This window comes from Epinephelus lanceolatus, chromosome 18 (genome assembly GCF_041903045.1).
Source record: "Epinephelus lanceolatus isolate andai-2023 chromosome 18, ASM4190304v1, whole genome shotgun sequence".
Lineage (NCBI taxonomy): Eukaryota > Metazoa > Chordata > Actinopteri > Perciformes > Serranidae > Epinephelus > Epinephelus lanceolatus.
In genome coordinates, this window is record NC_135751.1 from 24207574 (window position 1) to 24224656 (window position 17083).

A 17083-nucleotide genomic window follows, 5' to 3' on the forward strand; every position below is an offset into this window, starting at 1 on the left:
AAGACAATCCGCAGACCTCGTTGTGAGCAGTTTTATGTAGGAACTATTTTTCTTTTCACCGAACTACACCCACCAACAGTATCACTATGCAGAAGGAAACGTGCATCTACTGCCAGCTCACCTAGCACTAAGCTAGCTAACGTCCCAGCTCAGCTCCAGCAGCTTATATAGCTCCTCAGCTATACACTCAAACAACACGCTAAACACTACTGATGTAACTGATTTACATTTATATTGCACAGGTTAAACTTATATCCCATTATATAAATGCTAAGTTAAAAGTCACATGTGTCCTCTCCTCTTTGACCTTCCCTTGAGCCAGGCTGTGACAGTTTACATGTTGTGCTGTCACAAGAACGAGCTTCTTGCCCATGAGTGGGAGCACGTTTCCTTCTGCACGGTGATGCGGTTGACAGGTGAAAAATAAAACAGTTCATACATCAAGCTGCTCACAGCTAGATCTGTGGATTATCTTTAGTAACCAGCTCATGATTTCTGGAACAGAGACATTGCTGTTGAGTGCCATCTAGTTCCATTATATTCGAGAGAAGACAGCCGATATCTCCAACACTCAGCAACTCACATCAAAACAATCTGTACTGATCAATAGCACTACAATGAAGAGGAAAAATATGTGTTTTTGATTTGGGGGTGAACTGTCCCTTTAACACAAAGTTACATTTAACACTTGTGTTTCACCTCACGCTACAAACTAGAACCTCACAGACCGACGTGTTCACATAACATTTATTTAATACAACAATTAAAATGTACATGTAAGTAGAAATATACAGTAGAAATATAAAATTGTCATATATACAGCACCAAATATTAGAGGGCACACAGACAAACAATATTTTGTGTCACTCGCTGGAGTGATGAACAGCATTGGCAAACAGCATGGCTGTCCGCCGGGTGAGGGATGTATTTCCCCCGCAGCAGAGAGGTAGATTTTCCCTTTTAATTTTTTTTTCAGAAGGCAGAAGGGAAATCACATCACATCTCTAACAAGCAGATTCTGGTCACCTGCCGTCGATGTGTAGTGTCAACACACTGTTGTAATACAGCTTGTATGCAGCTATAATGTACTACATTGTGCTGAGCTAACAAAGACCATACTCATAAATACTCTTTACGAGCTTTTCCTCTGACTTGAAAGAGATTAAGGGCTGATGTAGCCGCATGGTATGCAGGTGCTTGAGAATACAGACTGATCTATGTTAGTCCTATTTTGTCAGTAGATTAAGGTTCAGAGACTTACTACACTCTGGTTAACTTGGCATGTTCACTGCTGCTGCCGCCAGTGATGCACCATATCCCCTAAGAATAATACTGCTCTGTTCAGGATGGCTGATCCTAATCTAACTGCAAGGACAGGTCCCCACTCCCACATTAAAGTGAAAGGAATGACTTCCCAGGTTCTGCTTTTGTCTTCCTCCGTTAACTCCTTACTTCCCCCTCCTCCCCTCTGTTTAAACTAACAGAGTTTGGCAGACAATCAGTATGCAACAGAACATCTAAATGCACACTGACTGAGAAAGGACTGATTGATTGCATGTCTATTGAAGCAGATGGCCTCCAGGTCGGTCTTTGGCATTGTGTGTTATTAACTGCTACCTCTGAATGCATAGACACATTTTACTCGGCAACAAGCGTCACTAATCTGACAGCCAGAATCGATGCAACAAAGATCAATGACAGTTCTCAAGGATAAAGGAGTGCTCGAACACATAGGGACAAACAGGCTAGACTTAATTTCTGTACATTCTGCGTGTTGTACTTTCTACTTCTGTGATTTGCATTTGCCATCCAGTGTTACATTCAGTGACAGAAATGAGAATATTTAAGACAAGAATCAAATGCCATTGTGCGTCTCATCCCGTGAGACCACACACCAACAGAAAGCACCTATTCACAGATGTGGAGCTGAGCGCAGCTACATTCACTCGTTCTTTCAGAAAGGAAAAAGTACATGAAAGGGAAACCCCAGAGTCACTTACAGCACAAACATGAATCAGTATTCACTAGAGAAACAGCCTTGTACCATATCTTCAGACTGACAAAGGGATTTGTCACTCACTCTCAGTCAATATTCTTTCCACTGTGAGAAAGAAAATAATGCACTCTCTTTGGCACACAGTGATACAGACAAATATCTGTGGACTATGAGGCTTAAAATTAAATGTATGTGTGTGTCTTAATTTGAATATCAAAAGGCTGCACACACTTCCTCCTGGGCTATGTCACATTTGGGAAATGAGAGGGATCAAGTCAGACACAGGATGTAGGATGGAGGAAGGCATATGGGATGGATGAGGGGAGAGAGAGAAAGAGAGAGAGAACAAGGGGGGAAATTCTCAGGGGTTCAGATGGAAACAGGGGAATGCGACAGAGCCTTTTTCCATGAGTGCTTGCTCAAGGCACCAAGAGGGAGGGGCCCTAGGGGAGCAGGATCAGTCAAAGTGTCCCTGCAGTGGCATGTCCCCTCGGGTAGTGTCCTTCAATAATCCTGGCCTGCCCTGTGTGGGGTTGAGGTGCCCCATGAAGATACTAGGCTGGGCGTAAATGCTCGCACATTGACAGGAGGGCAATCAGTCAGTCAGAAGTCAGTGCCCCACTCCTTTGTAATGTGAAGCTGAAGCTACAAAAGGCCTTTCAGAGTATGCTGCTGTTCTAGGAGTTTCTCTTGCTTGACGTGGACATGGCTATATGTGCAAATCTGTTGTTCCTTAGTAGTGAAGTCCAACAGTCTTTCGATTCACTAGAATCTTAATTTGAGCACACACAAACACCTTCCACTTCCCCAGCAGGTCCTCTGCCCTCTCCAGCTCATCGTCCACACAGATGCCAGCAAGATCCTGCTGGACTCAAGTTCCACTCTCCCATTGCGTAAAAAAAGCCCTCAACACATTGCTGCAGTGTCACAGGACGAGTGAATGACGCTGGCCGCTGACGCGGGTGCGCTGCTCTTTCGGCTGGGTATCGGGTTGCCGTCTTTGGCCCACTTCTGGCCTCTTGGAGAGTCACCTGTCCTGGCAGGAGGAATGCTGTGACTGACGTGCCTAGTGACGCCAGCGTTGACTCCAGCAGCAGCTCTGCATAGCGTGTTAGGTGTCTGTGCAAGCTCCTGCTGTGACTGCCAGTGCATATGTGAGTGAGGACTGCGAGGGGCCGTGTGTCCGTGCGTGTAAATATGCATGTAGTGTGCAATGCATATTTGTGTGTGTGTCTCCTCTGAGGTTGTTTTGACACTGGACACCTGCTGTCAGATGATAAAAGAGTGTGTGAGGCATTGGTGATCCCTCCTTGCCAATCCAAAATGGTCCAAACTTTACAGACTAAACAAATACTCAGTGTCCTGTCTATCGGTCCTTGCACGCTCTATGATTTCTCAACTCAAGTTCTCTCCGGCATGAGCTGAGCCAAACTCTGTGATAAAGAATAGAGGGGATTCGGCGCTGGGAGGAGGTGAAATGGCGGCTTCTTTAGCCAACTCTTGAGCTCCCAGCCCTGAGTATGTCTCTGCTTTCAAGTTCCTACCACTGTTTTCCCCATGTGCTTCACAGGGGACACTGCTCAGAGGTGAACGAGCCTCCCTCTTTCTTTTTCCTTCTCTTCTTCTTGTGGACAGTCCAACAGGCGGTGGCCATCAGCAACAGCAAAAGACCCATGACAAGTAACACAACTGACACCACTTGAGTCTGAGGCAAGTCGTTATAGGTGTAGGTAACCCCAGTTCCTGCCACACCGATCACCAAAGAGATGATTCCAAAGGGAAAGATGCAGCGGTACCAGGACTTCTCCATGCCTCCAGTGGCCTGGGACAGACGCTCAAGAGAGGAGAGCACCTCAGGGACTTTGGCACCGCCAGCCTCCAGGGACTGACCCTCTTGTCCCGTGCTGGTCTGGGGCTGGGTTTGGCAAGCCAGGTGGCCCGTTGTGCAGCCCATCCTGATGGTGTGGGCTGGTGGATCCTGAAACCAGGCTGCAGCGCTGGCCTCACGGATGACGCTCGCAGTCAGCTCTGGCCTGGAGAAACAGAAGGAAATAAAGGAAGGCAGACAGAGAAAGAAAGAGGGAGGAGAGGGAGGTCTAGATGAGACCGGAGGAATGACTGGAGCGTGTCAGATGAAGGCTTCTAAGTCAGCGCTGAAATCCACTCACACTTTCCCCTTCTCTCCCTCCCTCTCTTGTCGTTTCTCTGTGCACCGCCTGCTGGCTCTCTGGCAGCACATTGTACACTCTGCCGAGTGTAGTGGCGGGGGATATATAAGGGACCATGGGAAGGGGAGGAGCTAAGGAAGAAAAACAGGGAAGTCCATGCGCTCTGATTGGTCTTTTTTTGTGTGACGTCAAACATTGAAGCAGAGAGAATAGGGGTTGATGAAGCACAGGAAGGGGGAGGGGAGAAGAGTTGACTGCTCCCTCTTTTCTTCATCTCCCCATCACTGCCTCTCAATTGCAGTCATTTTTGTGTTGTTTTCCTGCAGTATAGAAGCCTCCCCTGTGGAATACAGGGGCCTACTGCTGACTTGAAATCAGAGTAGAAAGGGGAATCCCTCATCTTAAATTAGAAAGTTACTTTGTCCATCTCACCCTGCACCACAACAGCATACGTCACCTTCATATGGCAATATATACAGTAATAGTGTTCCCATTGCACCACTTCTTGTGCATACATCAAACAAACATAAATCCTGTGACCACCCACATAATCTTCCTTTCACGTGCATGCAGAAACCCGAATACAATGATTTGCAGGAGGACATCAAATATACAATACCTCCATAATGTAAGTGTAAATACACTAATGAGCATGTCCACATGTGACGGAACTGCACTCACGAAAAACGCACACAGCCCCCACTGCTCTCCCACCCACACACACTGCCAGTGCCAGTCCTTTCTGCATGGAAGGCAACCTAATAGTTAATCTCCCAGCATCTCTGTCTTCCATGAGAAGAAAATCAATCCGGACAGCTCTCTTCTAACAAACTTGCTTATCTCACTCCCCCGTCGTCCGAAAAGCTACGTTAGGAAAGGACAAATGTGTGCGCAGCTGAATGTTGATATTTTTTTTATCTTCAGGCATTACTAGATTTACTATGAGGACATTTGATCTGTTTCTTTACAAGCATTTGGAAAATTAGCTGTGAAGTTAATATTGATTATGTCAATTTGTTGCTGAATGGCTTTGGAATTTATGTGTACCATTACCTACAATTTTCAGGGAAGCACACAGTGGTTTCAAGTGTATTTAAAGGAGCAGTTCACCCCAATATCAAAAAGACATATTTTTCCTCTTTCCTATAGTGCTTTTTGTTAATCTAAAAAGTTTTGGTGTGAGTTGCTGAGTGTTGGAGATATTGGCTGTAGAGATGTCTGCCTTCTCTTGAACAGAATGGAACTAGATGGCACTCGGCTTGTGTTGCACAAAGTGCCAAAAAAATTATACTTGAAAAACTCAACAGCAATGTCTCTTTCCAGAAATCATGACCCAGTTACTCAAGATAATCCACAGACCTTGTTGTGAGCAGTTTCACGTAGGAACTATTTTACTTCTACCACACCCATCAACTGTGTTACTGTATGTGCATCTATTGCGTCACTGAGCTAGCTAACGTTACAGCTCAGCCAAGCCGGACGCCACTGATGTTTACATCTCATGCCGTCACAATCACAAGCCTCTCGTCCATGAGTAGATGCATGCTTCCTTCTGTACGGTGCTAGGGTCTGTAGTTGAGTTCGGTAGAAGGACATTAGTTCCTAAATTAAACTGCTCACAACAAGGTCTGTGGATTATTTTGAGTAGCCGGGTCATAATTTCTGGAAAGAGACATTGCTGTTGAGTTTTTAGAGTGCATTTCTTGGCACTTTAAACACCATAAGTCGAGCCCCATCTGGTTCCATTCTGTTCAAGAGAAGGCAGACATCTTTATGGCCAATTGGGCAACTTACACTTTAACAATCTAGACTGATACATAGCACTACAGGTAAGAGGAAAAATATGGATTTTGGATTTTGGGGTAAACTGTTCCTTTAACACATTAGCACATGTTTTATGAGACAACATGCCTCTTAAATATAAAGAAAGCTTTACCCCAAAAAAATATTTGACCCCACAACAGGTCTGACAATTCATCTCTTGAACCGTTGTGGTAGAAACCCAGAGTCCATGATATCTTGAATGTCTAAAGAAGAGAGATGTGAGTTAGGGTCAACTCAGCAACATATAAGATTTAATCATGAGTTTAAAAAACATCTGCATTTGTATAACACCGGCATGACTTCTGTTAAGCAACAGGTGTCTATTCAGTCAAAGCATTTTTGCTCTTTGATGGCCGCAATGCACACATTATCAGAGATACCTAATATTCTCATATAAATGTCTCCGTATGAACAAGACAGCTGCTCTTGAGTTTGTTTTCTCTGCCTTGACAGAATAACTAAACTTGATGAGGGAAGCTGGCTTTGACTGGCTGAATGGTGGGGGAAATCAAATAATGAACCCTAATGCAGCCTAACTGATGACCTCACTGACTTAACAATCACTGCTGTAGCTCACTCAGCAACAGAGCTGTAGATGAGCACAAGAGGAGTAAAAGAGGGGAAGTGAGGAATGTGTTTGTGAGGGGTGGGGTGCGAAAGAAAAGAGATGTTCAATGGGCATTTGAGGGAGAGAAGTGGATTCTTGGTAGCGCTGTTCGGTTTCTGTGGATTTCTACTAAGGCTCCAGCACTGCAGCGGAATAAGGCTAAAAAAAAAGTGCAGATAGTGAAAAAAGTGAACAAGTAGGAAGGAATGTGTACAACAAAGAAAAGCCTATTCAACTCCGTCCTTCGCTGCGTGATGTGGCGCACAGCAGTGACACATGGGAAAGAAAATGAGGCTTCTTCCATGGAAAGTAAAATTGCCTTATGTGACAAAAAGAAGCGTGAGAAAAACGGGACAAAGGCGTGAGACATGGGTAACCTGGGCAGGGCCAGGCCACGCTGGTGGGAGTGGAAGAGCTCTGCTGGTGACAGCCAGAGCCAGCCAGCAGCTGATGTATGCAGGTCACAGGAAGGCTGAGTTGCGTAGGAGCCACTCCCTGTGGGACCTGTTTGTGGTGTTGACGTGATCTCAAGGATGCTTCCCTGCCTCCTCCTTTGCTCCCTTCACACACACTGATCCAAGACTGTATGGGCGGACAAGAAGCTCGCAGCACATTTCCACAGTCTCGTACAGATAACTTGGCTGCAGCCCACGAGTGGTGAGACACTCCTGGTGTGCTGGAGATCTTGGGAACATGTGTGAGTGCATTTCTGACTCAAACCAGGAGCCCCGGTCATCGTTCTCCTGCTGTTTTACACACAGGTAACAATGTAAAGCTGAAATAGTCCTCTCCCTTTTAGAATCTTGTTATTCCCCTCCTCAGGGAAACATGCCATTTCCAGCTTGCAGCATGCAGAGAGCCAGGCCCCCAGGCATCTTTGTGACTCAGCCGGCTTTGAGTGTGCATGTCCCTCCGTTTGTGCGAGGGCTGGTGCAGCAGGGCTCAAACACCCACGTCCTGCTGTGTGAACCCAGCGCCACCTGTCGCCCAGTCTGGCACAGCCCTTGCCATCCACACGTCATCTGTGGGCACGAGCCCTTTAGGCCTCTCCAAGCCCTTCTGTATCTCACATACACCCTCACATAGCATTTGTGGCGGGCAAAACCACCAATTATCTCACTCCAACGTGTGTTATATATCATTCAAAGCACGCCAGATTTATAAAAGCCCAGCATGGAGCTCTAACGCATCATATGGAGAAGCATTATGGTGGAGTACTAGGAGGTTAGCAGTGAAGCGAAACACGCTGGAAAGGTTGCAGGTCTGTCTCATGACTAACAAACACACTCACACTGCGAGCTCTTCAGAAACCCTGATTTGCCAGACAGTAGGAAGAAATTGGAACACATGGAGGATGAGTTTGAAGTCACGGCATCCCTGCTGCTTTCGATGGAAAACGGGATTAAAATAGGACGAAGCGCCTCCATTGTTCCTTTAAATCACTTAAATCCACAAACCAGCATGCTGATAGTCTTGCAGCACACTGATTAGCAACTTTAAAAAATTACTCATAAAAACCAGCCTTAATTCTAGGTCACGGATTCAACTCAACTGGCAATTTACTGATTGCCTCTGATGCAACAGTAATAACTAAAACCACATTAGGTACCTGCTGGTGTGTTCTATGGTCACTTCCTCTGTAAGATGAGTGCCACCTGCTGGTTACACTCAGTGTGGAGAAAGAGCTCCATTACTGACCTCGGGTTAAGTTTTTCCCATGACACCTCATTCTGGATATTAAATGTTATGTAGTGCAGTTACATAACAGCCAACTAAATCAACATGTAATTTAAACATAAAAATAGCACTGAACTGGACCAACTGGAGTTAGAAATATCCAGACTGTAAAAAATATTTGCCACAACTTGATGTCATGAAGTAAATGTATGCCAACATTTTTAATAGATGGCCTCACTCCTCATTACTGTATGAACGCAATGTTAATCAGTATTGTATTACTTAAGTATTATACTATTATTTTGATAGTGTTATTATATCATATATTCATTGTCACTCTAACGTTAATAGTCTTCTTTCTGACTGTCACACATCACGTCTTGCCCCTTACTCCACACACCAACCTGTCCAGGATCACTAAATACTACCCACACATACCCTACCTAATCTAATCTATTCTCTGCTGCTGGACTGCTTTACATATTGTTTGTCTATTTATTTTCTATATATCTCTTTTCCCGTCACATTAATTCACCCCCCAAAAAAAAAGAAAAAAAAAAAAGATGAACTAAACTGAAAAAACAAAGTTCTAAATCTAAACTAAATGTTTCTTTATTCAAGAAAAATGAGAAACAACCACATAATTTCCTTTTTTTCATTCATGGGTTACTGTATGGGATCAGACACTGAATAAATACAGTCACAACACACACACACATACACACACACACACACACACACAAACATGAATTCTTCACAATAATCACCTTGATCCTCGATTAAAGAACAACACTGAGTTACCACTTAATTAGGTACAGCCTAAAGCAACCAACATAATGATCTTTTTAACAGAGGACATTTTGACATGTCACAGTAGGAAAAGCACAGGTGTACATAATGAGGTTAATTCTATTTAGCCACTTTGATTTCAGGGTCCTGGTATTGTGCATGCCGGCTCGCTGTCACATTCACTGGCGCTCTTGAAAAGAGCAGAGCCATCATTAGTGACACTAATAAGGCCTGTGCTTTTCATGCTATGACAGGTCAAAATGTCTGCTGTGAAAAGGGTCTATTCATTTTATGTTTGTGAGCTTTATGTCCTAGTTTTATTGACAGTGTCAGAGGGGGATTGCCTTATACTGAGATACTGAAAGGTAATATTCTCTTCCTCTTATGTGTGTAAAAAGGAGGTGAACAGAGTATTTAATAAACTGGTAACTAAGTGTAATATGCTCTGTAGTCAGTCAGGCTCAGAGTCCAGGACTATGGCAGGGAAACGTTGCCCTCCTTCTCCCAGCAGGGAGTAGATGTCTCTAAGCACACTGAGGTTGGGACATCCAGGCCCCGGTGCTATAGACGAAAGCTGAGGGGACACAGTGTCCAACAGAGCCTGTCATAAAGAAGAAGAGACTGTTAGCATATAATTATGAGGTAGTGACTCAACAGTGCCTAACAGTGACTCCTAAAGTGCCTAACGCTTACCTGCTCTAAGTGAATCTCCTGTTGCAGCAGTGCTACCCTCATCCTCAGCGTTTCCAGTTCTCTGAGCTCTGCCTCTGTCGTGTAGGTTATAGTCAGGGGCAGGGGTGCAATCATCCCATCTCCCCACACACCACTCGCCCCAGCGGGGCAAAGACAACCTCCCTCTGGCCTCCATCGATCCCATGCTTCCCACTCTGACGGAAAATACAGTTATTTTTAGAGCGTGAGCGTGAGCAACCGTACCCTAAAACGTTTTTCTGCTCTGCTGCCTCAGCTTTAAATAGCTAGGCCCTTGACTAGCCACGTCAGGATAGACAGCTTTTAAAACCCCACCGTCACAGGGTGGGGGGTGGTGGATCTGTCATGGGCCAAGGAAAGTAGTGATCTGGCACTGAGGTTTCACTGCGGCTCTGTTTTCATTTTCCATACGCCAAGATGGAGAAGCTGCATTAGCTCGTTAGCGCACTGCATTCATCACAATCATATCTCAAACACTGTTAAAACGCAATAAACGATTAATCCCTCTCTTGGAAATAAAACCCCCTGAAATAAAATACTTGCTGGATGTGAGATGCCACGTTGGATGCATGTGCTCACATCAACACGTGGATGTGTGTGGGCTAAGCAGGGAGTTAGAAATGACTGGAAACTTCTCTCTCACACTGGCTTTAGCAACATACTTGTGCTGCACTGGAGCTATAACTGGTAAACATAAACAAAACTTGCTCCCTGAAGGTGATACAGTCATTTGAGTGGTGTGAATGGAAAATCCCTGGGCAGTCAGTTTCATTATGACAGTATCGTTGGAGGTAATGGAAATTATACCATGTTACATACTGTAGGTAGTGAGTAAGAGATACCCTGATACCCAGAGATGATAACTCAAACATAGGCTCGTGATTTCTCTACCAGTGTCCTCTTAATTATGCAAGTCTGTGCTGTGGAATAAATCATTTTTAATGATGAATTTTGTTCTGCTCATGACCAGCTTGATATAACCACAGTCGGGTTGACATGTAGTTTTTAAAAGAGGGAACATGTGGTTTGAAACGGTGGTTTATGTTGTGGTGAAACAAGATTATTTCCTACCTTGTTTTGCTTGGTGTGCAAAGGTCTGGAGCTGTGCTGCTGTCATTGGCAACCTTTCAAGTGTCAGAGATGAGTCATATTTATTTGTCATAAGACCTGTTTAGAAATACACAATAACAAAAATGCAGAATTTTATCAGCAACATTATTACAGAGGATTGTGGAGCTGTTTGGTTTAATTCCACTGTGTTGATTAGTCTCACGATTGTAGGAAGTGCAATTGTTAATGATCTCAACTGCTCTTTTTAGGGTCCTGAATGTGACTGGCACAGGCTCGTCCCTGATGAGTCTGAATAGCTCTCAAAAGTCACTTCCTGCCAACTCCCTGTGCAGTTTCCTCCCAAATTATCATTTTCACACCCACACACTTGTGTCATCAATGGCCTTCATCCCTCCTCATTCCTCCACTCCTAATTTTGTACTCTTGTATGTGTAATCTGCTCAGCCTTTTTTACCCGGCTCTGCGGCTGCTTCTGCCGTCTGTTTGGCCAGAAGCTCCTTTGTCTGGCAGTGCTGGGTGAGGTCATGCCCTTGTTGAGTGAGTCTGTCAACCAGAGCCCTGGTGTGATCTGGGCAACCACATGGCCAATCCTTGGGGAACTGGAGGTGTCAGAGAGACAGGGTCAAGGACAACACACCAGGTATCAGGCTGCACAGGGGGAATGAAAGAGAGTGAATCAAATTAATGCAGAAACATTGCTAATTTCCATCACTGGGAACTTTAAAGGTGCAACAGAGTAAAAAGTCAGATTTATTTTTGGCCTTTGGCCTTCATTATAGAACAGCTGGAGACAGGAAAGTGTGAGAGAGAATGGGGATGAAATGTAGTAAAGGGAAAGGGAATCGAATCCAGGGTGATGCAAAGGGCTCAGCCTACATGGGTCACCGTTCTACCTGTTCAGCTACAGGTTGCCTCAAATTTCCATGTCTTTTTTTTTAATACAAAGCAGGTTAAAGGTGCTATATAAATACTGTGACAGCATCAAAACACTCAATATTATATGAGTCATCAGGATCTCCCTGAAGTTGTGATGTCACAACTACACTATATTCTCCTGAGACCCTGCATCCTCATGTGAGGACATCACATCCTGTGTTTGCTGTACCTTAAACTTCAGTCTGTTGTCCTTGTTCGTGGACACTTTTCTGTGCCATCTAGTGGTAGTAAGACCACAATACACTAATCTATGTAAAAACAAGATGGCAGCCATCTCTGCCAAGTCAGTCTACAGATGATCCCAGCACAAAAGTGGACAGGGTCCAAACACCTGATCACATATTATGGTTAAACTTGTTTATTAATGATTATTGGGGTATTGGGACTTTAATATTGTATTGTTTTATTACATACTAGTAAATATTAAAAATAAACCCATCGTCCCCATATGAGGACATCATTTTTTCTAAAAAACTACTTCCTCTTCAAGGACAACACTTATTTTTTTATACTCATCAGGTCGTACTGATCCCAGATAACTCGGAGACATTTAAAATCCGCACTAAACAGAAGCCGAGGTCTCAGGATGATATCGACAGTTTCAAACTTAAGACATACTCATTCCAAATGAGTCCTTTTGCATTTCTTGTTGCCATGCTTTGCAGGGATTATGAATGACATCGGCTGACATTAAGTAAACACGGACCCAAGCTGTTGCCAAGCAATGCAGTTCTAGTGAAACAGTCTTTTAAGACAGAAAGTGCCACTACAGTGCCGTTACAGTCATTCCCTCAGCTGCAATGTTGGCACAGAGACTGACCAATCAGAGTAAACTTGGCTTTTTGGGAGGGGGGGGGGGGTCTTAAAAAATCGGCGCCAAAATGAAGCGTTTTAGACAAAGGGTGAATACAGGTATGTTAAGGCAGACAGTATGAGAAAAATTATGTGTTTTTTGAACATTAAAATATGTAAACACATTCTAGTAAAAACCCAAAATACAGGTATGAACCTGAAAATGAGCGTGATACGGGACCTTTAACTAACTGTAACACTAGAGTATATCTCCAATCTCAACATTACGCAACATGGAAAACATGTCTGAGGCTTCCCAGCCCATTTTGACAGGCTTCACTAGAAAAGGAAGGATACCGTAGCTGTCATTCTCTCCATGAAGTGACTCCTCCCAGGCGCAGGTTTCCTTTGTAGGGCAACGACTTTGTCCCATAACCTAAAGATAATTTAGAGAGGGAAACTAAGTGCCCCGCACACAATCTGTGGAATCAGCTGTAAAATGTTCACAATATTAACAGACTAATATTGACCACCTGTTCTGCTTGCTCCTTAGGGATTTCCATTTCGCTGTTGGATCAGAAGCTTTCCTGCCATGGAGCAAAGGCAAACAGAAAACAAATGTTAACCCCTTTCTGACTGTGACTGACAAATGGTGTTTTATATCATGGTCTAGTAATGTAAAAACATACCCGTCCTCTCGAAGTAAACTTTGAGCTCCAGATTCTCTATGTGAAACGGGCACTGTGGTGTCTGACGGAGTGGGTATAGCTGCAGCTTTACCCTGATCATTTCCACTCAGCACATTGCTTCTAACAATCTTGTTTTTGGAGTGGAGAGCTGAGGTGTGTAACTGACCCCGATCAAGAGAGCCAGATGCTGAGACAGCCTGCCGTGACTTCCTTGCTGCCTGGTGACATGCAATCCCAGCTGAAGAGACGGGACAGTCCTGGATTATGTTTCCATTAAAGGAATAGTACACCCCCCAAATTACCATTTGTGTATCAATTACTCAGCCCATTGTTACGTTGAATTCATGAATGCTTCCACAGTGAACAAAGAAGTGGTTTGCATTACTGTGTGACTTTGCTAAACCCGAACTAACCTTTTAAAACACCACAGGTGCACCACAGATCAAGGCCAGCAGTTTTCTCCATGACCCCAGCATAACTGGGTGTGTAATTGATATACAAGTGGTCATTTGGGGGGTGGTGTATTTCTATAATTGTTGTTTTGTAATGTCCACAATTGAAACTCACTGAAGATTGAGTGTGGAGGATGCTCACTTACCCGACTTTTTGTGCTCTTTTCTGTCAACACTGGCAGATCTGGAAGTTAATCTAGTGGTTGTCAGATTTCCTTTACAAGACACAGATGTCTGCATTCCCTCTTTGGATGTGACAGCTGTAGTGCTAGGTTCCTTTCGATGTGCAGATTGCTTGTTTGAGTCTTTTTTAGAGGATCCGGTGCCAGTGCGGACCTGAAGGGCTTTCTCCAGGGCTCGCTCAAGCAGTTCCATATCTTCTCTCTCCCCTGGTGAGGTAACTGTGTCTAAAGATAGGAGCGTGCAAATGTGTGGTTACAGTTTCATTATATCAATGAACCATTAGTCTCTTTAGATCATGATCTCCTTGATGACAAGAATGAAAGAGAGGTGTGATTATTAACAGCGGGCGCAGTCATAACATTTGCACATGACTGCTCCCATCTCTCTCAAATTAGCTGTGTTTACAAAAAATGCTACAGTGAACAATTTATTTTTTTCATATATAACGTGATGTTTTATACCCTTTTTTAAAAAGAAAATATTTTTAACATGTAGCAACATCTTTTTTATCTATTTATGAATGTACATTATATCTGACAAACCACTATTTTTTAAATTACCTGTAGCATCATCATCTGCACACTCATCAGAGCCTGTCTGTGGTTGCGGTGTTCTGTGGGAAAACACTTCATGTGACTACACAGTCAATTTAACCAGAGGAGCACAATTAAGAAAACTAAGGCAACAACAATTCATAATAATAAATAATATTTGCACAACCTACATGTCTCACAATGTCAAAAAACAAATTGCACTTCTGTATGAAACTTAGTTTTGTTGGACTTTTCTGTTAATAGAATTTAAATGTACTTTTACCATCCACTGTTAATGCATGTAGTTCACCACAGATGTCCAATGACAGTGAATTATTGGGGCTCATGTTGAATTGAGTTTAAAAACACTCATATAACAATATATCCTCCAATGTATATTTCTAACATAAACATGAAAGATAAGCCACCATTTTGTATATAGATCCTTTGAATTTGGCTATGTTAGCGACACAAATGACCTCATTCATATATTTCACATCTTCCATATCATACATGTCACTAATAAGCTAATTTTTATTGATTTTTATTTAACCTTTATCCAACCAGAAAAACCTCTTGAAATTAAAAATCTCTTTTTCAAGAGTGTCCTGGCCAAGAAAGGCAGCAATATAAGTTACAGACAGACAACATAAAACAAAAACACAGAATAAAAATGTGCAGCTCCAAGCAATATAAAACACAAAGTAAGATTACTACAAAGAAAAGCCACAAAGTATGATCATGTATACTAGAAAGCAACTGTTTCACAAGAACAAAAAGGGCAACTACACATGATTCGAAAGACCAGCTAAGATACACTGTGACATTGGCATGTAAAAGATTGTGTGCAAAAATCCTGCATCAGTGCTTTGAAACAGCCGAGAGGAACCAAAGAGTGTCCTCCTGCAGAAGATTCCACATATAAGGAGCTGCTTACATTAATGCTTGCTCACCAAACTCTGTATGTACCCTCGGTACAGACCATAAAAGCGTGTTCTAATGAAAAAGTCTATGAAATTATAAAGAGAGACAGCTAAACCACGAATACAGTATACAGTGATGAGTTAGCGGCTTACAGTTGGTTATAAATCTCAAAGCTCTCTCTTATCAGCACATAATGCAGCTCGCAGTAATTTCTCACTTATTGCTGTTGACCATAATCAATTCTAATTAGTTGCACGACCTGGAGAACATCTCACTTACACAACTTATGCACTGCGTTTGCCTCTGTGGTTTGCAGGGAGATGCAGGGGAGCTTTTGAGCAGTGGAAAAGGCACTGCTGGGATTCGAACCCAGGATCTCCTGTTTACTAGACAGGCGCTTTAACCAACTAAGCCACAGCGCCAGATGCGTGCCCCCACTTGCAGATGCTCTTATGAAATGTATAAAACTTGAATATCTGATGTATTTTATAAAAATGTTCTGATTTCATAAGGACTTGATGATTTCACCATTAATTAAATCACTACCTCATCTCTAGGACTTTACTGAATGTTTTAGAGACCATTAACCCCAGTTTACATACATGAGAGTATCAACGCACGAGAGACACAAATTGAAGCTAATAGAACATAACATTAAACATCTACATATATTTATGTACTTTGCATGCACATATACGTTAACTTGCATACTAGCAGTGTATAAATAGTTGGTCTTTGTCACAATATTCATGAAGTTGTAAACTGACTTTCTTTTACATGAGTCTGGAAGCAGAGGTGAAATCGTGAGCGTTAATAAAATGGTGTTGTTAATATCTGAGATGTACAGTACTTACAGGGTGTGTAGTAGTTCTCTGTAGAGTTGAATATTGTCGTTAATCTTGGCTTGTTCAGCTTTGCAGGACTTGATAGCTCGTTCTACCGTGGACAGCAGTGACATGCTTGTGTCTGACTGTCACACTGTGGTGACTTCAATGCTCTGCCGTGTCAATACGCAAGAAACGGTGGGTTTAAAACTCTTTTATCAACGTTAACAAAAGTTTCTAGACAGTTAAAGTCAGCCACAAAGGTACTGAATACCTCAATGTTTGACATATCCCCTTAGAAATAACATTTAACGCTGGTTGTTTCGTGCTGACCCGCGAAAAGTAAAGCGGATGCGGAAGTCACATTCCTCCTTTCATGGTGAAAAAAGTTACTGTAAAGCACTTTTAAGATGTTAAAACCCTATCACCTTATGACACTTGTCATGCATTTATTAGCACATAAATACATCTACGGTTAAAACTGGCTAAACACGATATAAAATAACTTTTAGCTTCATCTCCACAGCGAAGTTCTCACTTCTCGCGAGAGCTGTCGTGGTTACTAGGCACGCTGCGCTCCCATGTTGCTATGACAGCAGTCTTTAAGGTAGACTACCTCATGTAACGTTTTCTGTTGCAGGACTCGTGTATTTTACATGTTTTATATTTTTATTATGCTCCCTTTTCTGTTTTATGAGGACATTATTATTTAGTTATAGTCATATTACTGTTGTTTGTTATGGTACTTGCCTTTGTTACCTCCAATACCCAATTTTGAGTCACCTCAGAGTGTGATGTTCCGTAAATTAAACTGTTCTACATCTTGAATTGTTTTCATTATAATACACTACAGTTTTAAAGTGAACTGAATTGTTTTAATTATTTCATACTTGCTATGTAGACAAAA

General features: G+C 42.9%; 2 protein-coding genes and 1 non-coding gene across 4 annotated transcripts; all 3 read right to left on the minus strand.

Annotated features, from left to right (window-relative positions):
- Nucleotides 1–733: 733 nt before the first annotated feature.
- Nucleotides 734–4238, minus strand: LOC117268974 (uncharacterized). The gene is made up of 2 exons (XM_033645776.2): nt 4165–4238; nt 734–4029 (listed from the first exon to the last, which is right to left on the minus strand). Exons 1-2 carry the CDS (start codon nt 4233–4235, stop codon nt 3561–3563), a joined length of 540 nt encoding a protein of 179 aa, XP_033501667.2. The 5' UTR covers nt 4236–4238; the 3' UTR covers nt 734–3560.
- Nucleotides 4239–8868: 4630 nt separating this feature from the next.
- On the minus strand, nt 8869–16636 carry tedc2 (tubulin epsilon and delta complex 2). 2 transcript variants are annotated; one of them, XM_033644429.2, is made up of 10 exons: nt 16207–16636; nt 14456–14508; nt 13859–14119; nt 13261–13498; nt 13105–13158; nt 12929–13007; nt 11298–11442; nt 10844–10939; nt 9755–9948; nt 8869–9662 (listed from the first exon to the last, which is right to left on the minus strand). In XM_033644429.2, exons 1-10 carry the CDS (start codon nt 16308–16310, stop codon nt 9513–9515), a joined length of 1374 nt encoding a protein of 457 aa, XP_033500320.2. In that variant the 5' UTR covers nt 16311–16636; the 3' UTR covers nt 8869–9512. The 2 variants fall into 2 exon arrangements, with proteins under 2 accessions (XP_033500320.2, XP_033500321.2); XM_033644430.2 differs by lacking the exon at nt 14456–14508.
- Nucleotides 15701–15774, minus strand: trnat-agu (transfer RNA threonine (anticodon AGU)). The gene has a single exon. It is a non-coding gene; the product is annotated as a tRNA-Thr (tRNA).
- Nucleotides 16637–17083: the final 447 nt, after the last annotated feature.